Source organism: Pelodiscus sinensis, chromosome 1 (genome assembly GCF_052426305.1).
Source record: "Pelodiscus sinensis isolate ZL-2025 chromosome 1, ASM5242630v1, whole genome shotgun sequence".
NCBI lineage: Eukaryota > Metazoa > Chordata > Testudines > Trionychidae > Pelodiscus > Pelodiscus sinensis.
The window spans coordinates 290,330,243-290,356,686 of record NC_143052.1 but is presented as its reverse complement, the minus strand read 5'-3'; the positions used below and the strand labels follow the sequence as shown (position 1 = coordinate 290,356,686).

Sequence of the window (26,444 nt, the reverse complement as noted above, 5' to 3'; positions counted from 1 at the left end):
CTTTTCCAATATTGGATGGTTTTCCAAGGATTCTGTTACTAAATTATCCCATTTAGAATATAAGATAAGAATGTAATTTAAACTTAAAACCCAGTATTGGAGAAAGGGTGCTCCCCTTTGTATGTCTGAATCTAGGCATTTTTTCCTTATTTTTTTCTAACATTGCTACCCCCAGTGCAGTGGTAGGAGTTTTAGTGTAACAAGGCACCAGCATTTTATCCTCTGTGCTATCTAACCCTACTCAGAGCAGATGGCACAGAGGTGAAAATGACAGCAACTGCCTGTGCTGCGGTTATAGTAGAGTTACTACCATGGGGTCAGTCCCGCCAACGGGCTAGGGGCAAAGGGGGAATTCAAAAGGCACTGCGGCCCCTGGCTGTTGCTGCCACTCCTTGAGGAGCAGCAGTGGCCAGAGCCCCGGTCTCTTTTGAATCACTGCCAGAACCCTGCATGATGCACTTTGGTCAGCTCTGAGGGCTGGCTGGGAGGGGCACAGCACACCGTGGGCACTGCTGAGGGACAGCTGCCCCCAGCTCTATCCCTTCTGCCCAAGGCTCCACCCCACATCTTGCTCAGGAGCTCAGCAAGTCTGTTGCTCACACACACACAAACACACACACACACACACGGGGTGAAAAGTATTTTGGGGGAAAAGTCTACATTTAGCTAGAGATAGATTCCACTCTATAGTGAGAGCGGTTCAGTGGTGAATCCGAAGCCATCAGTAGAATACATGCTGAGCCTCACACAGGTGACAGCTGGTAATCGTAGGGTGGCTGTACTTTGAGAACCTGAAGAAGGAGGGGTAAAAGGAAGCAAACGTTTGAAATTGGCTAACCTCCCTTGCCCTTTTTATGTTGCACAATCAGCACATTATCTTAAATAACAAGCTGAGTTCCCTTTCAGAAAAGAGCCTGTCCTTCTGATCTCTTACTCACATGTGGGAGTCCAGCTGGACTCAGCCGCACTGTTTGAGATTGAAATTGCTAACGTTTGAGTTACCATGGGATAGAATTTAAAATAAAACTTTGTAACTTTGGTGCTTCCCAAAAGTGATTCTCTTGATCTCCAAGAGGAATCAGCTGTTCACACTGCCACCTCCAACTGATCATTTGGGCGGGGTTGTGGTTTTACAGAGTTGCTTGCAGGGCCGGCCTTGTGGATGGGCAGTGTGGGCAAATGCCCAGGATGCTGTGGTCAGGAGAGCACTGTGATCTAGTGGCAAGGAGAGAGGTGGGCCGGAGGTGCAATGCTGCAGAAGAGAGCTCCGGACAATGTTGAGTGGACAGAGGCATGCTGCACCAAGAGTCATGGGGAGTGATGAGCCTAGGGAGGCAGTGAGGGCTAGAGGAAATGGGTGGGGAGCCTAGGGGAGGGTGTAGGGTCCGGCAGTTATGGGGAGATGGACAGGGAGGCAACGGGGGGCATGAACAATGGGCAGATGCAGGGGAAATTATAAGGATCCAGTGGGAACTAGGAGCAATGGGGGATGGATGAGGAGTTCTGGGGTAGGTAGCAGGGAACAGGAGTGATGAAGGGATACTTGGGGAGTCCAGGGAGGCAGCCAGGGCTGAAACTTATGGGAGGAGCTGAGGGCAGGAGCAGGGATCAGAGGAGTTGGGAGGAAAGCCCAGGGAGTCAGCAAGAGCCAGGGGCAATGTGGAGGTTGGATAGGGAGGCAACAGGGGCCACAGACACCAAAATACAGTCTCATCCAGGGCACCATTTTCCCTACAGTTGGCCCTGGTTGCTTGCCGTTTCAGGAAGTGGTGCTACATTCATACAGAATGCATGGGACTGATGTAGTTGTTCTGAATCAAACAGAGAGATGTCCATTTTTTTAACCAAAATGTTAACGATTGTTCTCACACAATAAAGCAATTGTGTTAGGCAGAAAAGAGAACTCTGATACAACTGATAATTCCTTAGTAAAAACAGGTGGAAATAAATGCATACTGCAGAAAGAGCTGTTTGCTTCCCCACTCTTAAATAGGTATTTTGAATAGGTTAGAATAAAGGCCTAATTTTTTTTGCAATGCACATACCTAAGTGTAAATGCACTGTTACAGACTAACTCAGCTACCCCTCTGAAGCTCTTAAATCCCCAGTTTATGCAGGCATGTGAGGGTTGTAGTGGTGCATACCTATTTGTACGGATTCATGCATAGATTGGATGTACACATATTTTTGAAATTTTGGCTCAAAATGTCATTAGGTAATTTCTTAAATCTTCTGATCATCTGGGGTAAAATTGACAGTGTCTTCCCTATTCTTCTTCCCAATAGTTTAACAAATGAACTCCACATGTCTTCCTCCTGCATCATACTCAAGCGCCCTATCAGTTATCTGAATACTTCTTCAAGAAAGAAATATATGACATTTTAAACAGCTCAGAATATATCATTCAAAAGTAATCATTAGCAAACACTATTTAGCTCATGGCAACTTGCAAACACTGCATAGTTTAAATTAATAGCAACAAGAATGGGAAATGTAATCATTTATTATTCCTGAGAACCTATTTTGTGCACTTTTTATGCCTTGAAACTGTTTTCTAATCTTATTATTTAAAAAATAATGATCCAGTCTTATTATTTTCCTTCCCCCTCCCCACCTCTGCCTAAACCTATCAAGCCTTAAATATGTTGGTTTCAAAATGGCCTGAGCAAAAACTCATTAGAATTATATGCTCCATCTGTTTTTCTCATTGGAAGCTTTTTAAAATGCTGCTTCAAATAAATCAAAGATAACTGTGTGAAATTCTCAAGTAACATGTTGTTGTTGTTGTTGTTGGTTTGAGTTTTCTTTTTTAATTTTGTTTCTGTTGTTTTTTGTTTTCTTGCTTTCTTTGCACTTTGCAGTTAAAAAGTGCCAAGGAGTTAGCCGAGATCAACGACCATGACGAATCTCAGGCAAATGTAGGTACAGCTATATATACAAGTTTGCTATTTACGTTTCCATTTTTACGGGTCTGAGGCTCAGGTTTAAAATACCTACTTTTCCTGAAGCTACGAATTCAAATCCCAGCAAGGGGATTTGTTTCATTTCAAGGTAGATAACCTAAGTTCCATACAATTTACTTTGTGGGGTTATTTGGATGAAGTGTTAGCAGCTAAGGTCTTGCCTGCTCTCTATGGATGTTAAATGTATCATAGCAATTTTTGTAAGAAGATTTTGGCCTTAGTATCCTGGTGCTCAGTGATCTTCTCTCCCTCCCTTCTCCAAACCTTTTTCCTCACAAGCTTCCAGCGTTAGTCTCCCTAAAGGCATCCAATCCTGGACTTCGTCCTGAACCAGTCCCAGCCTCCCCACTTGAGTTACCAGTTCCGGTCCCTATTTTCAGTCAGTCCCCCCAAACGCACAACTCCCAGACACAATTTCTTACTGCCCAGTTTCAGTCTCACCAGGTTCCTTGCTCCCCAGTATACTCCTTTTCCTTCATCCTGATCAGATGTTTGCTACCGCGGTATTTGAGTCAGCTGGCTTCCTCTGCCCCACTGCCTGTGTGCCAGCAGGGGGATTCCTGAGATATCAAGAGGAATGCACTTCTGGCTCTCCCATTCTACAATTGAAAGGTGGCTGTATTCCAATGGTGTAGTAAGTGACTTGTGTATAGGTAGAATATGGAAATAATTCTTTAGCACTAAATGCACTATATAAATGGTATTCATTTATTAAAATACCACCTGGTAATAAGTTCCTTCAAAGTATTCTGTCAGGTCATATTTTATAAAACCCAAGATCAATAAGAATGCTTCCAGTGTCTCTCTTCTCTTCCAGCAAAAACAGCTTTAGAAAATAGCAAAACATGTTAAAGAAAGGTCCAATACCTTGCCTATAATTAATATTTTGCACCAGTTTGCTTTTGTGTAAAAATCTGAAAATGAAATGCATAGATTTTTGAAACACGTGAAACTGAACATCTTTGTCCTTGCTGAGAGAAATACTTACAGAATAAATACTGAAAAGTGAGTTCTTTTTTAATCATTTTTGTGTTAATAATCTAAAGCATTATCAAGAGGACAGATAGGAAATCTGTTTGGTTTTTAGATATCACATTAAAGTTGAGTAAATAACATTTAGTAAATAGTTAAATAAGGAAGTGTTTTTAATGCTCTTTGAACCTTCTTCACTGTGGTCTGATTCTGCAGCAAAGACAATGGGCACTCTGAGAATCCAGCATTGCACATAAACCATTAAGTATTGCTCAACTGTGCCAACAAAGCAGAAATTCCTGTCTGTGCACAGCATCTGTGCAGCCTGGAAACATTTTGCTTTTGTGTGTAAGAACGACATTAGCTTGCTAACAATCTTGAAATTGTCACTTCTGTTGCCCTGAACACTGCTGCCTTCACACGAGCGAGGGACAAAAAAATTATCTGGTGGAACAGTATTCTGATGGAAACTGATTTGACAAAATCAGAATGTTTTACAGGAACATATATATTTAGCTGAAATATTCAAAATGTTTCATGTCAGCTTATGTATAATGTAGTCAAAATGTTATGACTTTTACTTTAATTATAATACAAGTGGAAACTCACTAATCCAGCACTCTCTGGTCCAGCAACAGCTGTGGTCTGGCATGATTTTAGTTAGCTGGATGTCCATTTATTGTGTGTGGCCAAATTTCCCACAGTCTGATAAAAGTTTGTTTACAGCCACCAGTCCTGGCTTTCGGTGTTCTGTGCTGTTATTTAGCTCTAATTTACCCCTAAATGTCTTCTAAGAACCCAGTACGTAGTGGAAGTGTTGGTAATCTTTCTAGACAATATTGATTTCCTATGGTTCCACAAATTCTCTGGTTCAGCATCGGACAGGTCCTTCGAGTGTTGGACTAGAGATGTTCAACCTGCATAACCAAAGTCAAATTGATAAAGTCAAAATAAAAACTTTCAATTAGGTTTGTTACTAGGGAAGCCAGTTCCCATGCACCTCCTAGTGGCCTGGGCTTCCTCTCCAGCATGATGCCTCCTCTTCAGGGCTTCTTAATAAACTCCATGCATACCTTTGGTCCAACATCATCATCCCTTCTCCCAGGATCTAACACTGACATAAAACTGAGCTCAGAATTCTGTTGTCAGACTTCTTTCCTCTTCCATTTTGAATGAATTCAGTTCTTTGCAGCTCTTCCTTGCTTTGCCAAGCCATTCTCAGCACCACCTGCTTGGAGATTTGATCTCCTTCCCTGGAATCTATTCTGTCATCAACTCTATCACTCTGGCTTCCAAGCTCAAACCTTCCACTTGGTCAAGGATGGTCTCTGAAAGGAGCCTCCTGTCGTCTGCAATCTGCCACAGCTTCCACTCTCTGTCTCCTCTTCCCCTCTGGCTCTTTATCAGGGCCAGCTGCCCTCTATCTGGCCCTATCCACAGTTAGCTAATGGGGCCAGATCTACACTAGCAGATAAGTTTAAATTAAGATACACAACTCCAGCTACATTGATTGTATAGCTGGAGTCAACATACCTGAATTCAAACTTTGATGCCATCCCCACACCAGGAGGTCGACAGGAGAAATGCTCCCATTGACTTCCCTTACTCCTCATGATGAGTTGGAGTACCATCTGGTGTCATTGGGAGCAACTCAGCATTTAATTTAGAGGGTCTGTATTAGATCCACTAAATTGAATACAGAAGATCAACCTCCAGAGCATCAATCCATGGATAACTATAGATGTGGCCTAAGATGCGGGTGGGCTGGACCTCTTCTTTCTTATAGGACCCAAGACAGCCACACGGACAAGGCCATTTCAGAATTTTTATTTTGAAATTTTGACTTTTTTTCTGATTTGGGATGAAAGGATGGTTCAAAATGGCAGCATTCTCCTCAAGAGGGAAATTCCATTTTCCTGACAGATCTGCTTCTCTCCCTCTGCTTGATGCCCATGGGCACTTGTAATGGATAGGCACTGATGCATAAAGAGGTGCATTGTAAATATTTAAATACAAATGGTCTCCCTCTTGAAGTTGGATCTATATGAACACAAAGGTCCTCTTGTGTGCAGAATCAGCCCCTAAGGAAACAAGTCAATATCATTCATAAGATAATAGTGGAGAAGGGAACTAGATAGCTGCACTTGTCAATCCACAAATTCAGTCATGGGTTGGAAAATTGCCCCACTATAGAATAAGGGAGAGATTCAGGAACCCAAGTATAAGTAGTAATAGAGAAATTTATTTTGATACATAATAGTGAAAGAGTGAGAGTTTGTTTCCTGCAGAAATTGACAAAGTTGATGGATGACAATTGAGAGCCCTTTAAAGAGTGCAGTATAACTTAGCTTCCGATTTTAGATTTTTAACTAATAAACACTGAGAAAACACCTCAGGTAAAAATAAATAAATAAAATTAAATCAGTTTTTATTCAACAAACAGCAGAAAAACCCTGGAAATGGTTATTTGTACCTCAGGGCTTGTTTATTTGAAGCAGTAATGCAGACTATGAGGGTGTGATTTCTAAAGCGCACTAAAGTGTTGCACATTAATTGATTGCGGTAGACCTGCTCATGCACATTAATCATGTGTGTGTTTTAATGTAGTACTATTTGAAAGAGAAAGATTATTCATTACAGTATTTGTAACTAATGAAAATGCTATATATAAATTACTTGTTATCAGCTATATTTTTGGGGGAGTTTGTATGGGAGTGAGTCTGTCTGTTCAAGAATTCCTAAAAAGAGCTCTTCCTAAACAGTAAGAGCTAGAACCACCAAATTAGGTAGAAAGCTTCCTGTTATCATTGCTTAAAGCGGGGGTTCCCAAACTTTTTGACACGGGGACCAGTAAATCCATTCACGAACTTTAGGAGGACCAGTAACATTCATTTGCATGTTTGCATATTCATTAATCAAATGATGAATATTCAAATAAGTTGTTTCTGGTCCTCCCAAAGCCCCCAGTGCCAGTTTTAGCAAAGCTTTTGATATGGTCACCCAGAATATTCTTGCCATCAAGTTAAAGAATATGGATTGGATAAATGGACTGTAAGACAGACAGAAAGCTGATTAGACCAGAGTTTCCCAAACTTTTTACTTTAGTTGGAACCCTTTTTTTTCAGTACTGTTTTTTGCAGCCCAAAAATATAAACACATAAAACACAAACTGAGAAAATACCAGACATATAACATGTCTGGTATTTTCTCATTAGGTACGTTTTATTATTACTAGACGTATCAGTTTGTAGTTTCGAACTGCCTGGCTGGTAAATGTGCTCAGGCTGCATGAGTGTGTCTACCAGCCAGCCAGTTCGCAACTACTCGAGAGGGTCGGGGGGGAGGGCACAATAGAATCCCTAGGCCGGACTCACTCGTGCTTTGTGGGGAGGGAGGGCAGCGCCCTGAGATCTACATATGGCCGGGTCAGTCCTGCTCCCTCCCCCCCCACTGCGCCTTTGGCCAGCCCCACTTCCCCCAACCCCCTCCCGGACATCCAGTTCTCCCCCGCTTCTCCTCCCAATTTCCTTTGGCCAGCCCCGCTGCCCGCGTCCAGCCTTGCTTCCGGCTGCTGCTTCTCTCTCCCCTCTCCCCCCATATTCTCCGGCCAGCTCCCTACCCCCAACCTCATGCCCCCCAGCAGCCCTGCTTCCGCCAGCCCCCCCAATCTTTCCCGGCCAGCTCCAACGCCCCAGGCAAGCCCTGCTTCCGGCAGCCACTTCTCCCCTACTCCTCCTCCCAATCTCCCGGCCAGCCCCCTGCCCACTGGCCAGCTCTGCTTCCGCTGACTGCCCCGCCGCCCCAAATCTCCAACGCCCGCCCCGATTCCCCTGTCCAGTGCTGCTTCCAGTGGCCGGCTCTTCCCTCCGCCTCCTCCTTCCCCTCCCCCTCCTCCCCCCACTTCATGAGGGAGCGAGGAAAAAGTGCACAGTTTGCTACATTCCTGGATGGGGAGCACAAGGGACAGACAAGCCTGGACCTGTCCCAGCCATGAGACATGCATCTCTCCCCCAGCTCTGCCTGCTGGAGCTGTAGTGTCCCTGTAGAATCACTTTTCACCTGGCCCAAAGTTTCTGTGGCGAGAGAAGACTGGGGTAGCTCTCTCTCCCCAGGACATCCTGCATCTGAACCCCTCATCCCCAGCCCCACCCCAGAGCAATGATTTAAATGAAGAAAAACAAAAGTGAATTGAGTTAAGGACCCGAACAATGTTAGGTAAATCTTCTAGTATTATATACAAAGAGGAAAGTCCTTGAACAACCCAAATTTTGACATCTATGTAGAACTCAAAAACTGCTAAAAATAAACTGTTCACAATGAAATTAATAAAATCCCCAAACCAGAAGCCTTACATATTAATGTTGTTTACACAGAATATTTAATACTAATTTGCTTCTCCTTGTAAAATGCATCCAAATCTTCATTACCAGTAGAGTTCATGGTTCCTGCCCTTGGCCAGTATCTAAATCTGGAATGATCAAAGAGGAAAAAATGTGGTGGTTCCTACGTGGTTATTTGTGGACTGTCATGTGTATAATAGGATTAGTACATATTTCATACAGTTGACAAGTTGAATTTAGCAAATGAAATACCCTGACATTCAAGACCAGATTCAAAAGTGTTCGCAAATGTCTATCTGCGTTCCGAACAGCATATATGACCTTTCACCCTACATCACAATTTGGCCTACTTCTATCTTGTGATATTAAAGACCACATTTTAAAAAAAGACAGTGGCAAATTTCATAAAGATTGTTGCATGTTTATTACAATACTGTACTCCAAGAATGTCTTCTCTGTATTGCCATTACAATTTTTAAAAATAATTCTTTGTCCTAAGAAACCTTTACCACTGGAGACATTGACCATGATATCATAGTATTTTATGTTATTTTATTGTTTCATGACACAGAACATTGAAACATTTTTGGTAGCCAAAAAGCATTTAGACAAGATGCTTTGTATATACATGGCCATATTCTGGAACAGGCTGCACGTGTATAGGTGGTTGGAACATAGTACCAGTTGTGAAATGGAAATACATTGCTGATTAAATGTGCCCAATTCTGGACAAAATTGAAAGATCTTGGGGAAAGGAGAATCTTGTTTTTGACAGGAGCATTACACAGCTTCTTAAAAGCCTAGGGCAAGGGTTACGTTCCACCCACTGCTACTGCAGCTCACAAGCAAAGTTAAAAAGAAAGAACAGATTTCTGTGCACTTCAGCTGCATCAATTATTCCAGGGACAGGACTCTGCAGGCAGTCATGAGGCCATTTCATGAATGGCTTGTCAGGTACATGTGGTCATATTTGTTACATCTGGTCACATTTCACATGATTTGAAGTGGTTTTTAATCCATTGAAAGTGCCATTCTTGCTTGTGGTGCATTCTATAGCAAGAAAACCCTGACATAAGGTGCATGTTTTGCCTGGAGCAAAAATCCTGGCCGTGAGGCAGACTTGAGTTTAATAATAACCTTAGCACTCAGATTGTCTGGGCTGACAAAAGTGCTCTCACCTAAAACTCATTATTGGGGACTTAAGTGGCATTGTTCATTGTTCTTAATGATGGAGAATCTACAGGGCAATTTGTTAATGCCCCAACATCCTTGGACATAGTGACATATAATTCAGATCACCCTCTTATTTGAAGAGAAACCCATAGGTCAATGTACAACTATAATTTCAGATTTCATCCATTGTCCGAGAAATGTTCCTCATGCCCCATGACCAGACTAGCGCTATCTTGAAAAAAAATGCTCTTTCCAAAATGGGACAGAGGGGTTGCTCAGTGGTTGACCAAGAGAAAGCACAAAACACATACTGTGTGATTCGAAGCATAAATGTTCAGTGTTTACTCTTCAATCACTTCTGGTTTGCTGTAGTCTCTTGCTGTGCAAAACGTGTGCTGGGTTTTGATCAGAGTCATTCTGTGCACTGCAAAACTCAGCATATGATTCTGGATTCCAATGCAATGACTCACTCTTCCTGGGGCAGTCCATTAAATGACATTGGGAAACTGAGGCATCAGTCCTATTCAGACACCCACTGTGAGCCTGATGAGAGTGAAAGCATTTTTGAATGTCCACAACGTACTTTAGGGATTCTGGCCTCACTGAAGTCAATGGCAAAACTCCTTGATGTATGGGAAAGTCTAGCACTTACAGCCCAAGTAACAGGCTCAGTGAAGAAGTGTCCTGCCCCACCCCTGAGACTGGGCTGTATAAATGGGAAAAAGAAGCTGAACAAGAGAGAAGGGGCCAGATGCCACACTGGCAGCTATGGGTTGCATATCCCTCAGCTCTGGGGGATTAGCTTGAGCTGAGTCGCAGAGGCTTTGTTTTCTGGCTATAAATTTAGTTGCTCTGATTCAAGGCACTTGAACTTTGTTAAGTGCTCCTGCCCTGACTTGACACCTATGGGAAATGGAGAAAGCCTGTCTGCCTCATAGAGCAATAAGAAAACTGGAAACTCTGCTGGCCAAGGTTGGTTTGGAAGCCTCTTTAAAGGGGACTTTGGATGGTTTTGGTTAGTTTGGTTTCGGCTCCTGTTCTATGATCCTGTACACTTCCATTGACCTCAGTTCGGCAAGAATTTCACTCAAGGATTCTGTTAATGTTACTGCTTTCTAAACAAAGTTCAAACAGAATGCTAAACATGGACATCTCAGAAGGTTAGAGTGATTACACCTGAACATTTCTATCCTCTATTTCAATAGTCATTTCCTCAACAAATAGCAAGGGCTAGTTTATCATGCTTTCTCTGCATCTTTGATAAGCATAAACCATAAACTTGGACACAATAGTCTGTTGTTTTCTCTTCATACAGAGAACCAATGGAATTAAGAAGATATGCATTTTTCCCTTTGGATGCTTGCAGCCATTATTGGGAGAGTTTTCAGTCTGATGAACCTTCTTTCATTGATTCCTTCAGATCTTCCTTTATTTTTGTCCCACTTTTTCTGCATTTGCAGCATTAGTAGTTTATACCCATCCTGAGGAATACACCAGGGTGAAGTATTTCAGCCATTTTGCTAAATTACTCATTTAGTGCTACATTCAAGGTAATGTTATCTCTTATCAAGTTTAAGTCTTGGCCTTTAGCATGTTTTCATGAGGTATCAAGTTTAAATCTTCTCCTTTAACGAGTTTTCATGAGGGCAATCACTGGATGATCCTTACAGTTTTTGGGGTAGCAAAGACAGAGTTCCGAAGTGAAGTTGATCTTCAAGATCAATTGGAATAAGAACATAAGAATGGCCAAACTGGATCAGACCAAAGGTCCATCTAGCCCAGTATCCTGTCTTCTAACAGTGGCCAATGCCAGATGCCCCAGAGGGAGTGGACACAGCAGGTAATCATCACATGATCCCTGTCCTAGCATCTGCAAATTTTGCTACCTCACTGTTTACCCCTTTCTCCAGATCATTTATAAATAGGTTGAATAGGATTGGTCCCAGGACAGACACTTGGGGAACACCACTAGTTACCTCTCTCCATTCTGAAAACTTACCATTTATTTCTACCCTTTGTTTCCTGTCTTTTAACCAGTTATCAATCCATAAAAGGACCTTCCCTCTTATCCCATGACAATTTACTTTACTTAAGAGCCTTTGGTGAGGGACCTTCTCAAAGGCTTTCTGGAAGTCTAAGTATACTATATCAACTGGATCCCCCTTGTCCACATGTTTGTTGATCCCATCAAAGAGCTCTAGTAGATTAGAGTTCCCTTTACAGGAACCATGTTGACTTTCCTCCAACAAATTATGTCCATCTAGGTGTCTGACAATTTTATTGTTTACTATGGTTTCCACTAATTTGCCCAGTAATGACATTAGACTTACCAATCTGTAATTGCCAGCATCACCTCTAGAGCCCTTTTTAAATCTTGGTGTCATGTTATCTATCTTCCAGTCATTAGGTACAGAAGCTGATTTAAAGGATAGGTTGCAAACCACAGTTACTAGTTCCATCATTTCCCATTTGAGTTCTTTCAGAACTCTTGGGTGAATGCCAGCTGATCCTGGTGGCTAGTTACTGTTAAGTTTATCAATTTGTTCCAAAACCTCCTCTAATGACACCTCAATCTGGGACAATACCTTAGATTTGTCATCAAAAAAGAATTCTCAGGTTTAGGAATCTCCCTAACATCCTCAGCCCTGGAGACTGAAGCAAAGAATTAATTTAGTTTCTCTGCAATGACTTTATGGTCTTTGAGCACTTCTTTAGCATCTTGATTGTCCAAGGACCCCACTGGTTGTTTAGCAGGCTTCCTGCTTCTGATGTACTTAAAAACATACTGTTATTACTTTTTGAGTTTTTGGCTAGCTGTTCTTCAGGTGTCTCAACAAGTACATATTACAACATCTGTATTTCAGGAATCATGAGAGCAACAAAATCATTTCTTGGTAGGATCTTCAGACTCAATATTCTACTTTTCCATTTCAATAGAAAAAGTTACTTTCATCGACACATTTGATGTGGAAGAATGCAAACATTTGGATTTTTCTGAAATTTTAAGATGAACACAAATGCTATCTTACAACTTAATTGACAAAGTATACATTTTACTGTAGAAGAACAGTATGTTTTCTTTTCTCTGTGCCATTGAATCACTTATTTCCTACCATTTCCTTTAACTTTAGTGTTGTGGAGTAGATAATAATATTATGACTGGTCATCTGTTTGCAGTATTAATCAGCAGCTGTCATATTTATGCCAGTTAGAACAGCAAACAGTTACCCAGTGAATTCAATACTGTGAACACTAAAGAATAATATGAGCTCACTGGCTTTGTACAGATTAGAACCATGTTCACCTTCCAGAAGTTTCTAGATTCTAGAAAATGAAGTACGCTCACAGTTCACAGCTCCCCCCTCCTGCTGATTATGTACATTAGAGGAGAGTGGTACATATATGAGGCAGTTCATTATATTGAAGTGTTTAAACTTGTGTCCTTACAGAATCACAGACTCTGTGTTTGAGCTTCAGAGCCTCTGCAGAGATCCAGCCTTCAGGAAAGTGTAAGCTGAGGCATTGTCTAAAAGTGAATAAGTTCTCTGAAATGGCCTCAGGCTTTAGTGATAACCCATTTGTTAATATGGAACACCCAAATCATACCACTTCCTTTGTTCCTAACTGGAAGTGTCACAATGGCATACTGACTTAGCTTTTGACTGAGGAGGTTCACTTAACCTCAGCAAGAGAGGAGTGAATGTTCTGAAACACAGCGTTAAAACCCATTCATCCACCCACTCTTAGCAAAGCACAGAAGTTTCTGACTGGATTTTGTGAACTCGGCAGGGATACATTTATGCAATGCCCACTGCTAACAATAGCACCTGATGTTTAATAATACTTGACACTTCTGGTCAGCCTTTCTTCCTCCACTGCTGTAATAAACATACATACATGAATCACATCTCCCATGACTGAAAGAGAGCCACTTTTAATTATATATCTGTGCACCTGTGTGGATACCCTGCACTTTGCAGTCTAGTGCATTGCTGTCACTACACTGTTTGCCTTTTACATTATGTGGGCTTCCTAGCAACTGCACAAAGGATTATGGAGTATCTCTGCTTCTGCTGTAAGCCTAATAGTGCTGGCCGTGGGAGTGTTTACTAGACTGCACAGCCCTATGGAGAGAGTCAGGCTGCTTCCTCTGTTTTCTCACAATCTTAATGGAACAGGTAGTGAAAACTATTTAAGGTGGTGGGGGGAACCTGATTTGATTACTCATAGGAGGCTCTGGTTTGGGGTTGTTTATTTTAGCTAGGGTCCTGTATAACAATAGGAAAAATGGCTGAAATTTTTTGAAAAGCACACTAGAAGTGCCTCATAAATTCTTAGTGCCTACATTGGGGCTCCTATAAATGGCTCCTATAACCCTTTGGCCACAGGGTTTTCAAGTCTCAACACCTATCTAAGAGTGTCTCTTGAAATCCATTCACCCTGTCAGAATGGATAAGAGTTTTTATGTTTCCTTCTCATTAGCTCTTCACGGATACCTAATCAGACCATCTCACAAGCCCACAGATTCTATTTCTAGGGTAGAATTGCTTTATTTTATTTCAGTTTTTTTAACACTTTACTGTTCTAATGCGGGACACAAATTTTGAGAGCACGTTATTACATCCAGCTCCTGTATGTGAGTGCTATGGGGTGCTGAACATCTTTAAGCCACATTGATTTTAGTGAGAATCGAGGACAATCAATACCTTGCAGGAGGCAATCCCTGCTTTGCACTGTTCGCATAGCATATTGGAACTACCCATATTGCATTCGGCTTGTAAAGTTTAATTTAAACATCAGTTTGTGCTATTCCAGCAGCACAATATGCAGAAAATGTACAATTTTATCAGGTGTAGGTCTAATCCTTTATTTGAAAAATGTGATAATTATTGCTATTTTTGTATATGGTCTAAAGTGTGGTAGGCACTGGGCAGATGTGTGAGCTTTTCCCATATCAAATTATCTTCAGACACCTTCAGGCTGCATGAAAAATAATATTTCCAAGAGTCATCAGGAATCTGCACCCTGATTAATACTTTGAGAATATAGGGAAATGACGCAACCCACCATGCATGCATCTTTAAAAGTAAATATCAAATGACTTTAATATTAGTCATCACATACTCATTGCATAGTGCATAGTCACATAAAATATTTGTCTTCATATACCATGGTACTGGGAACCATATAAAAAGATAGCTTAAATTTGACACCTATTTTAACATTAAATACTACGGGTTGGACCTCCCTTGTTCAGCACCCTTGGGACCTGACCTGTCCCGAATGAGGGGATTTGCCAGACCCCACATGGCCCATGCTGAACTCCTGCACCCTGCTAGGGCTCCTGCCCAGGACCACTACTGCCTGCTCAGCCTGCTTGGATGGAGCACCGTAGCTGCCGCTGCTGGATCCCGAATTCTGTGGTCAGGGCCAGAGCTCCACAACTGCAGCCAGATTCTGAGAGCTGGGGCTGGATCTCCTCAGCTATTGCTGAACCTGAGCTTCACAGATGGATCTCTGCAGCCATTGCCTGAGCTCTGCAGCCAGAGCTCTGCAGCCAGTTCTGGAGCTCTGCAGCTGCTGCCGACCCCTGCTACCTCCCAGCTATACAGAGCAGAATCCTCCACTGCACCCCCCACCCCTCCACACACACATGGGGCTCCCAGGTGAGTCACCGCCCCTCCCCGCCATGCTCCTGACTCAGAGCCTGACCTCCCAATACCTGGGTTCTGTGGTCAAGGAACATCCCTGGTCCTGCCAGACCACGGATGTTGCTGGACCAGAGAGTCCTGGTAAAAGGAGGCACAACCTGTAGTTGCCAAAACTTGCCAGGTGAAATTTGTAATAATAAATGTTTTTATACCAAAATATAAAAAAGTGTATTTCCAGCAATTGGACTAGAAAAATAGTAGGTGTCAAAAGCACTGTAATACAGTTAATCTCCACCCTGAAAAGCATTTCTATCATGGAGGATAAATCAAACAGGCTAATCTTAGATGCATAGACATGCATTTTATAGTGTCTCATTTGCAAGATCTTTGGTTGTTTTAATTTTTCTTCTTTGTTGTTGGTGTAGTGTAAATGCCAGTTAATTTTTCAAACAGAGATGTCAGATGTTTGTTAATACCAAAACACTTTTAAGTATACTTACGTGGCATTATTTTCAGCATGAGGGTTGTTTAAAAAATAATTCTGTAGCAAAAGAACTCAGTGCTCAGTTCGGACTCAGTTCAGTGCTCAGTGCTCAGTTTAACCAAATATAGGTTAAATCCAAGGACACTAATTATTATGAAATAATTCATACATTTTCAAATGATAAAATTCTTAAATCACTTACTAACAAAAATGTTTATGAACCCGACTAGTAGCATAGTATGTGGTAATGAGCTAGCCCAACCCCATTAGCTGAATTGCAGAGGGTTAGGAATTGAGAGACACACTGTAGGACCAGGATTGAAACAAAGAGTTCTGATGGTGGGTGGTGCAGCTTGTCACTGGCCTGCTAAAGGTTGCATTCAGGTCAGGTAAATTTTTAGGTAGTGTGGTCTTGCCTCATTTCTTCAGATACCTTTGATATATCATATATTCTGTTAGCCTAAGCTGTCTGAGGTGCAAACCTCCATATCCCTAAAGCCATCTCACAGGGAAGAAACCATGCTGTTTCCAGACTCATGTGGAGCTGACATGAAAGGCAGGGAGAGACTTCCCCATTCCAAATATATGGCAAGTATGCAAGGTTGCCAACCTTCCAAGATTGTCCTGGAGTCTCCAGGAATTAAAAGATGTAATTAAAGATTATGTCATGTGATGAAACCTCCAGATATAAGGCCACCCAAAAATGACAGCTTCCAATAGTGTGGCCAGTTGTTCAAAGGCTAGGTATTTCATGGTGATGAATTTGTTCAGGTCAAATCTTTGGATTTGTCTACACAGGGCTTTTAAAGCAGATCAAACCAAGTTCAGTTTGAAAATGGTTCTGTAACTGCCACCACATTTGCCACAAGCTTTGGAGTCTAGTTGCCACGTGCATCAGGTTTGCTGTTCACTGAATTAGTGGGATCCATTGCTTGTGTGGATTCAGTTGCTGCACGCCATTTTTTTCTTTGTGTTTGCTCCCAATAGCTATCCCACAGTGCTTAGCAAATCAACCATTACTGACCTTTTCATTCACCTCTCCTGGTGTCACGTTCCCAGGACATCCTTCTCACCCCCCTTTAAAAACTAGTACAGATCCAGAATTTTCCCATTTTCTCCAGGATCTAAGTGTATCATCTTTCTTGCAATACAACCTTGATAGTACTCCAGAAGCTCTACATCATGCCTCATACAGCAGCTTGGAATTATGAATCTCCTGACCATCTGGGAAGAAGTGTTAATGCAGGAAGCTCTTGTGGCCAACTACCAGAATATAGACTTGTTGGTGAATGTTTTCAAAAGGGGTCATGCCAGGGATGCTGACCATGCTGGATAAAGAGCAAACTGCTCAAGAATAAGTACATTGACATGAGGAATAATAGGAGATAATCCAGCTGGAAACATGGAATCTGCCCATTTTATGGTGAACTCTTCTATAGTATGACCCAACCAACCATGTAGTGCACCTGTTGGCCACATTCCTCCTCCACACTGAGGACAACCAGCAAGCCCTCCACCCCGCCGCCTTCAGGTTGATCAGGAGAATACTGTAGAGGAGATTTCCCCCAAGAACCAGGACAGCATCCTTTGGGAACCCAGAAACCTAAAGTGTTCTTGCCAGCAAGTGAAAGAAGGCTGGGAGGAATGGACTATAAATTGGAGAGAAAGCTGACTAGATCATTGGGCTCAACAGCTAGTAATTAACTGCTTGATGTCTAGCTGGCAGCCAGTATCAAGCAGAATGCCCCAGGGGTTGGTCCTGGGGCTGGTTTTGTTCAACATCTTCATTAGTGATCTTCATTAGTGATCTGGATGGTGGAGTGGATTGCCCCCTCAGCAAGTTCATGGGTGTCAGTAAGCGGGGGGGAGAGATAGATGTTCTGGGGGATAGGGATAGGGTCCATAGTGACATAGACAGATTGGAGGATTGTGCCAAATGAGATTCAAGAAGGACAACAGTCCTGCACTTAGGATAGAAGAATCCCATGAAGTGCTACAGTGTGGGAACCAATTGGCTTATTGGCAGTTCTGCAGAAAAGGATCTGGGGATTACAGTGGACAAAAAGCTGGATACAAGTCAACGGTGTGTTCCTGTTGTCAAGAAGGCTAACATCATATTGGGCTACATTAGTGGAATCACTACCTGTAGATCAACGGAAGTGGTTTTTAAACTGGCTCCCCTCACAGACCGGCTTCTGCCTGGCACCCCCACGTTGCTGCTGGCCCCACCCTCAGAGACTATAGAATAGTCAACTAACCACTAAGAATTCATGTGATTAGTCAACTATTCTATTACCCATAATCTAACATCCCTCCTAGGAACCACAGCTCTCCTGCACCTCCCATGCGTGCACACTGTGAGCTGGGGTATTGGGCTCTGCTGACTCCAGCAGCTCTAGCAACGGCAAGCGGCTCTGCAGCCCCAGTTCTGTGGGGAAAAATGAAATTCTGCACAAATTCTGCACCGTGCAGTGGTGCACATTTCCCCCAGGAGTAAACTGGCTTCTGTCTCATGATAAAGCCATAACTAGCAACCGTTTTCACTACTGTGGCCCATCTGCCTACTTGCCTTTCCCCTTCCCTCAGCTGTCCTGTCCAGTGAATGCTTCCTCCTGCAACTCCATTCATCAAACCAAAATGGCAGCTGGTAGCATGGCACAACCTTTGTGCCACCTCCCCTGCCAAAGCACATTTGAACAGTCCTTAAGGGAAAGAAGTTTGGTCAGCATTCACAGTTACATGAGGTCTAAATGGACATTGCATGCCCAGTAAAGGTACAAAGGTGCACACAACTCTTTCCCCTGCTGAGGTTTAACTCCCTGTAACACACATTCTAGCTGACAGTCTTTGCAGGTCCCTCTCTGTTTTTCTCTGAACTTTCTCCATCCCTGTAGAGGAGATAAATCAGAACTTAATATTGAGTAGTTGCTCGAGTTTTGGTTGGCACGTTATAAGAAATAGTGACATGCCCACACCCCTGGTGTAGCTCACAAGCCCATCTATCTCCTGCACCCACTGCGGGGAAAAAGTCCTGGTTAATAATTAAGTGTATCTTGCTTTTCTACCCTTTTTCTTTTTGAGTAAGGCCATCTCAGTTTTTAGTCATCCACCTTAATGCAATGTCATCAAGAGTCGGGATGATTTAAAGGAGATGTACAGGAGATTATTATCTGACATTTTCTTTCCCGCACACACACACCTGCCCAGTAAGGCACAGCGGCAAATAGCACATGCACACCGCTTACCATCTCTGAGGTTCCCTGAAACTGGAAAGACCCTAAGAAGTGCATATGTATGCATCCTAGAAATAAATGCAATCATAGCCTGTATGGAATGTGAACAATGAGTGATTTTTCCTCCCATACTTCCATGGCATCTACAACAACCAAACCATCAAGAAAAAGGCCTTTCTCTGCAGCTGGGTGTCTCCTTAGCCTGAGGGGTGGAAAAGAAAGCCTCAGGACAAGAGGTTTGTAGAGCTTATGATAGAGTCCCAGGGGAAGACCTCAATGGTGGAGAAGCGCAGGCAATGTGTGATGACCCTGCCAGAGAAGGAAATGAAGTTCTCTGAGGAGATGGTGGCAGTGGCCAAGGACAGTGTTGCAGAAGCCAAGGACAGCGTCACCTTGGTAAGCTGGGACTCAGACTGTTCATCAGCCCCTGGACCATAGTGGCTACTGGGACCACAAACAGTTTCCTCCCCTCTGCGCCATACAGCACTTGTGACAGAGACCATTCTCTTCTCAACTCCATCCTGAAGACCGGCTTCTGAAAACCCAGCACTTTTGACCTCTGCATTGCACCTGCAAATTCTGAGCTATGGCACTCAACCCCATACAAGAAGAGGCAGAGGAACAATATATATGTGCCTGTAACTTTAAGCTGCCACCATACGTTTTGCACTATTGACATTATTGCATTTTCATTTTGTTCTGTGCTGTTGCTTTGTTCAACGGTTTACTCTTTGTTAATCACTGTTTAGATTGTTCTGGTGAATGTATTTTCAAATAAAAAGCTACTTTTATTTATCCATTGGCTCAATTAAAACTTTATTTTTGACCTTGCTACTGTTGCTTCATAATAAAAACCTTTTAAAATCCATTTTGATCAATTATGACTCATCACTGCATGTAACACACATAATCCTTGCAGTGAAACTAAAATAATTCATGCAGCGTCACAAAAGCATAGAGGCAATGTAAACAATAGGACTGCTCACAGTTTGTCTCCCCTGCCATGCATTAAGCAGCTGGATGCAAAGTTACGCATGTTCAATTATGACACTCAAAATATGAACAATAAGCATCCCTGACAATATTCTCCCGAGTGTTAGCTTCATTTGTGGGATGCCTTGCTGGTTGCTCAAATCGCAGAGTTTGCTTCACTACCTCAGCCTCACTCCCATCATCAAAGGCTTTCCCCTTTGCTCTCACAAATATTGAGCAGGGCTCAGCACAAAGCTATAACGGTCAGGACACCGCTTGCAAATGATTCAGGGACAAAGTGCTGAGAGCTACAAGCTGTCCCAGCACTCTGATCACTTTAGCTCTGATTTGTTCCCTGTATAGAAGATTTGACTGAAGAATGAAATACTTAATTACCTAATCAGACTGGATCTGGAAACACTGTGGAGCTAACTGTCCTGTCAGCAGGGAAGGGCCATTTAAAAAACACAAGAAGGAAACACAGAGGCGAAAGGGGGAAAGCTAGCAGAGCTGAGGCAGAAGGGATTTCAAGAAGATGAGATCTCTCCCTGGGGAAAGGACTGATGACTGAAGAACATTATTAATATAACTGCTGTATGGGATTGTGACAGTGGTGGTCATATTAATATATGTCATTGAGCTCTTAACGAACAGGAAGCATACAACACTGTTTGTGTGGGACTGCAGAACAGGGAAGGAGCCTGCCTTGTTACAGATTCCATAAGCAGTAGAACCTGTGTTTCAAATTGCCAAACACATAGTTGACTGCCACTCCGCAGTGACTTAGACAATAGTTAAAATATTCATGCTCCCTGTCCCAAGTGGTCAGTGAATGGCTTCCTTCACCAGGGAAGCAGAAGATAAACTGAGTTTCCCAGAATAATCAGATCGGTCTCCACACCATTAATGTCCATAGTGGTCCTGGAGGCAAATGTCCATAATGGTCATGGAGGCAAACACTTTCTCCACTAATTTAAACAGAACTAAGTTCTGAATGATCCTTATATGATAGACCCTCTCAGACTACCCTGCATTTCTGTCTGCACACCTGCCGTAGTGGTTAGCTACTGCAGAGAAATACCCCTTTCTGTTTATAAATTATGCATTCTCATCAACATCATCGTCTTTCACGCCCACTGGCATATAGGGCAGCAACAAGAATTCTTTGTTGCTGTTTCCATAACAAAAGCTTTTTCTAGGTCAGGGTTGTTAGCCCTGAGCCAAACCCCCAATCCTGGAAGACCAGTGTACATGCTTAGTCTGGCTACTCTCCCCTTGACCTTTCTGGCTTGGTTGAACCTATCAGGAGCACTAAGCTCCCGCCAGCATAGCTCCTGAGATCATAAGAACACGCAAGTTGCCCCGCCTTGACAAGTCACATGCACAAGGGGCAGATGCATTCTGCAGTGGAGTAATTATAGGCACAACATTGGTTTCATCAGCTGCCCTAATTCAGTTGAAAACCCCCTGAGTGCAAAGCCATCAATAATCTCCTGAGCATTATAATGCTGACGAGTTTGTACCTTAATGGCATAGCAGACCTGCATGAAACTGATTCTAGTGGTTCATCTCTTCAAACTGAACTGGTTACAAGCAGGTTACATTCTGGAGTGGCCACCTTCTAGATGGTAATGATGCCCTGTTTCTCTACCGGTATGGGGTGCACTGCCACTGCAGCTCTCCATGGATCTCAGCCAAAGTAGCTCTCCCCACTCTAAAGTTCTGCTGATGATCCCAGGGTCTACAGACTGATTTTCTTCCACCAATCCATGCTGGTTTGCAAGTGCCAGCAATGGCTCTGAATGCTGTGTAGCTGATCCAGGAAGCCGTCCTGTAGTTCCAGTAGCTTAGCACCCGTGTCCTGCTGCAACAACTTTGCAGTATGCTCCGGCTACTGGAGGAGCAGCCAAGCCCTGCACTTCCTACTCTTCCCCCTCCTCCCAGCACTTTCAGAGCACATGATTTTCTCTCCATCCCTGCTCTTCCTCCTCCCTCCCAGAGCTGGAACACTGGGAGGAAGAGGGAAGAGCAGGGATGGAGCACAAATCAGGCAATTCATGGCACTTCAGAAGTGCTGGGAGATAGGGAAGGAGTAGGAAGTTCAGGGCCCCAGTGCATAAGAGCGCATGGGGGAGGGCAGCAAATGGGGGAGGACACAGGTGGAACCCCAGTGGGCTGCAGCTTACTGTGGCCCACTGAGATGAAGGAGGGCTACCCATGTGGCTCACTCCCTATTTTTGGTTGCCCATTGCTGTTCCAGGAACAGGAGCAAAATGTTGGGTGCTCATTTCAGAATCTTTTATACTCTTCAGCTTGCAAGTCTCATGAAATTATAGGAAAACATACCTCTCTCAGGCTTGTGTAGATTCAAGTTGGGTGTTGTCAGTTTCATTAGCATCGTGTTTTCAGGGTTGGCATAGCTGACACTTTCAGCTCCTGAATATGTAGTGGGGTTGCAAACCCTCCTGCTTTCCCAGAGAGTACCAGAATCACACCCTACCTCCCAGAGGCTACCTGAGCCAAACCAGGAGATTCTGGGCACTAACAATCTGGGGTGGCAGTGGAGTGAAGCAGGCTCCTTTACTTGCTTTCACTCTGTGCTTCTCCCAGAAACAGCCAGCACTGTCCCTGCTGCCCCTGGGGTGAGGCAACAGATCTCTGTGCACTGCCTCTGTCCAGAGCACTGACTCCACAGCTCCCATTGGCCAGGAATTGTAGCCAATGGGAGCTGCAGGGGTGATGCCTACAGACAGTGGTGCATGGAATTCCCTTTGACTCCAGCCTAGGAGAAGCCACTGCCAGAGGGATGTACTTTCAGGAGCCTCACCACCTGGAGTAAGAGCCGACCCCTTGCCCCTTCCCACACTCCAATCTCCTGTCCCAGTCTAGATCCTGTACCCCAAACCAAACTCCATCCCAGAGCCTGACACCTCAATGCTCCTGCACCCAAATTCCCTCCCAGAGCGAGACCCTGTCATCCCTCCTGCATTCAAACTCTCTCAAAGTCTGCATGACACATTCCCTCCTGCACCCTAACTTCCTGCCCCAGCTGGTGGAAATGAGTAAGGGTGGAGGAGAGAGAGTGATGGAGGTTGGGGGGATGGAGTGAATAGGGATGGGACCTCAGAGAAGCAGTGGGACAGGACAAGGGTATTTGGGTTTGTAGAATTAGACATTGGCAACTCTAATATGTAGCCTGTTTAATGAATATGCAACATTTCTTTAATTGCCTTTTTCTTTTCCCAGCAAGAAAGATGCAGATAACTTTTAAAGGCAGTTATAATTCTTTTTTTAATATTCAGTTCATTTTTGAGACTTTATTTTATAGCATATGAGAGGAAATGAAATTATGTTTTCAAACAGTCCAAACATTCTTGTCCTTTATACAAAAGATTTTATCTCTCAAAAGAGGCCTTTTTAAATTAAATAACTTTTATGAAGTCCTTAGTTTAAATATTTAATAGTTGTTGACTCTGCAGAACAATTTTTGGAATGCTGATTTTCTTGTTTTCCTGTCTTGTTGAGGGTTTGTGTGTACTCTGACAGTAACTAATTAATGCCCCATTAATATAAATATTTTGTACTCAAATGGTCGTTAGCCTCAAATGACCTTGCTATATTTAGACATATATCATCTTATTATTCATGCAACAGTGCTATTGGGCAGTTGTTATATGACAGTTTATATTTAAATATAAAGCATTTGCAAATACATTTTGAAAGAAACTTATGCCATATTAAACATTTCAGAAACAACAAAGGTTTTCATCTGTCAGTGGAAACATGAGTTGGAAGTAAACAGTATCTTCTGCAAAACATTTCTCACCATAAATGTTCTCCAAGTCCAAAGACAAAAGACTTCAGGATGTTCACAAAATAAATCCATTTCAATAAGGATATTTCTGGAATTCTTTGTGTACAGTGTAAACTTGGGTTTTTCTTTGAAAAGAGGAGGGGTTGTACAGGCTCACTTTACAAATATATTAATGAGTGTGATAACACCCCCTGCATTTCTTTTACTCTGCTTAAAACATTAATATTTTTGTAATGTTTGCTTGTCCTTGGGAGATAAAAGTAGAAACTTTCTGGAACTTCTTTGATTAGCTTTAACAGTTGGTAGCCTAAACAGCTAAATATATGTATTGTTATATTTCCAAACATTCTGGCTATAACAGTCTTGTCCCTAGAATAGTGATAGAAATGTAGCCGTGTTAGTCTGGTGTAGCTGAAGCAAAATGCAGGACAATGTAGCACTTTAAAGACTAACAAGATGGTTTATTAGATGATGAGCTTTCGTGGGCCAGACCCACTTCCTCATATCAAATAGTGGAAGAAAATAGTCACAACCATATATACCAAAGAGTACAATTAAAAAAAATGAACACATATGAAAAGGACAAATCACATTTCAGAACAGGAGGGGGATTCGGGGGAGGGGGAAAGGAAGGAAGGTAAGTGTCTGTGAATTGATGATATCTTACCCATTACCAAGATAGCTTCCCCAATTATCACCTCTAATACCATTAGCTCACAAACATCCCACTCTCCCCACCTCTAATATCATCAATTCACAGACACTTACCTTCCTTCCTCCCCCCCACCCCCCGCATCCCCCTCCTGTTCTGAAATGTGATTTGTCCTTTTCATATGTGTTCATTTTTTTAAATTGTATCCTTTGGTATATATGGTTGTGACTATTTTCTTCCACTATTTGATCTGAGGAAGTGGGTCTGGCCCACGAAAGCTCATCATCTAATAAACCATCTTGTTAGTCTTTAAAGTGCTACATTGTCCTGCATTTTGCTTCAGTCTTGTCCCTATATCTTAATATTCAGTAAAGGCATGGACAAGTTTGAAATGAAGTTATGACAGTTGTATTATTTTATTTTTGCATCAATATTCAGCTCTCTCCCCCATCTAAGAAGAAATATACTGTAGAAAGTAGGTGGTATTTATATTGTCAAATTCCATTACAATGAGATGACTAAGATTGTAAGGGTTTACATGAGCAGAATTTGAGCCATAGGTTTAGCTCTGTGCTTTTTTTCCTCCTTCCTAAATATAAATTGCCTTCGTATGCCTAGCCTGGGGCACACATGCCATAAGTGGCACGCAAGATGATTTTGAGTGGCACGTGCAATGAACAGGTTCCTCCTCACTCCCCACAGCCCACGGTGTGGAGCCCATGCTGGTAATCCAATATCGCGTCCTCCTGCAAGATTGGAACCAGCACCGGCTTCCTGCAGGGGGAGAGAGCGCCAAAGCCCCATGCTGGATTTGGTCTGTGGGGAAGCACGCTTGTGCTGCTCCTCCCCTCCCCACGGGATAAGCCAGATCAGAGCCCAGGGCAGGAGACCAAGCCGGGCGCACTGTGGAGAGAGCCCCTTCTCCCCTCCTAGGAGAGCGGCACAGCCCAGGGCAGGAGGGTTAAATCTTGCCACTCCATTTTGGAAAGATTGCCGACCCCTGGCCTAATCATATCGCCACCCTTCTCTGGAAGGCCTGCATACCTCTTGCTTTTGTTTCAGATACACAGCTTTTCCCCTCCTACTCATCTTTCTTTGGGGGATGCTTTAGGCTGATAAGAAAGAGTAGCATTCTGCTTATGCAGGCCCAGTGCACTGCAGTTGCTCCCTATGTGGCCTGCACTGCCAGACACCCAGTAAATTCCCTCTCTAATTCCCCTTTTCCTGCTACTGTTGGCATAATTGCATAAAACAGCGGTTAATCAGGCTTTGCATAGTCTTGGTATAAATGTCAAAATGTGCTATGACCTGATGCAAAGTGTGGCAACTTTTACTGTGTGCTTCACAAACCATAATATTCTCAGTGCCCCACAAAATCCTCCAGAACCCCTTACTCCGGGCCCAAGGGACCAGGCATTGTCAAGATGGCCCATAAGTGAGAACTGGTTTTCAGACAGTTACCAAGCCACACTGTTTCCCAGATAAGTAAGAATCTTTTTTAAACTCCCTGGATATTTCAGTGTTGCCAACTGGTCACACCACACATCCATATATCACATCCCTATATCACTACCTCCTCCTGGCTTCCTTGGAATGGCTAGCAAACGCAGGGATGTCCTTGCACTCATGGAAGCTCATGGACATCAGTATTGGCTAAGCCCAAGGGAAGAAGACATGGGGTTGGGTGAGAATCTTTATGATCCACCCACCCCATGAGTGCAAGGAATGGCCATAGTGTGGCCCTATACATGCTATGCTGTCCGGCAATTTAACACCAAGGGCAACATTGTGCTTTCCTGTGAGAAAAACCTCTGGGAAGATTGGGGAACTCCACAAGCTTCTTCAAAATCATGCTGCAGAGGAGGAAGGAGAGTTTTTGTCATGTCCACAGAGTGGGCAGGAGGCATAGACCTAACCTGCTGTGATCTCAGGAGGAGCTGCAGAGAAATCTTCTTTCAGAAAACCCACAAAAAATGTGCATGAAGACCCAGCACCACCCACTTCCTGCTTCATGCCTCTGTATTCTCTGTGGCAGCACATCTCCTTTGGACATGAGGCTCTTATTAGTTCTCTGCCTGGAGGTGGGCCCTGTGGGAGATTCTAATTGACTATCAGAACTACTTTAGCTAGCAAATACCCTGACTGCCAGTCAGAGAGATTCACCACTGATCTGATCCAAACCCATGGAGC

General features: G+C 43.2%; 1 protein-coding gene across 12 annotated transcripts in view; it reads left to right on the top strand.

Moving 5' to 3' along the window:
- ENOX1 (ecto-NOX disulfide-thiol exchanger 1) overlaps positions 1 to 26,444 on the top strand; it is a 549,328-nt gene that overhangs the window by 513,106 nt on the left and 9,778 nt on the right. For all 12 annotated transcript variants that reach the window (XM_075918965.2, XM_089775466.1, XM_014574205.4 and 9 more), the window contains one exon: positions 2,862 to 2,918. In XM_075918965.2, coding sequence (XP_075775080.1) covers positions 2,862 to 2,918 — 57 coding nt within the window. The remainder of the gene's footprint in view (positions 1 to 2,861; positions 2,919 to 26,444) is intronic.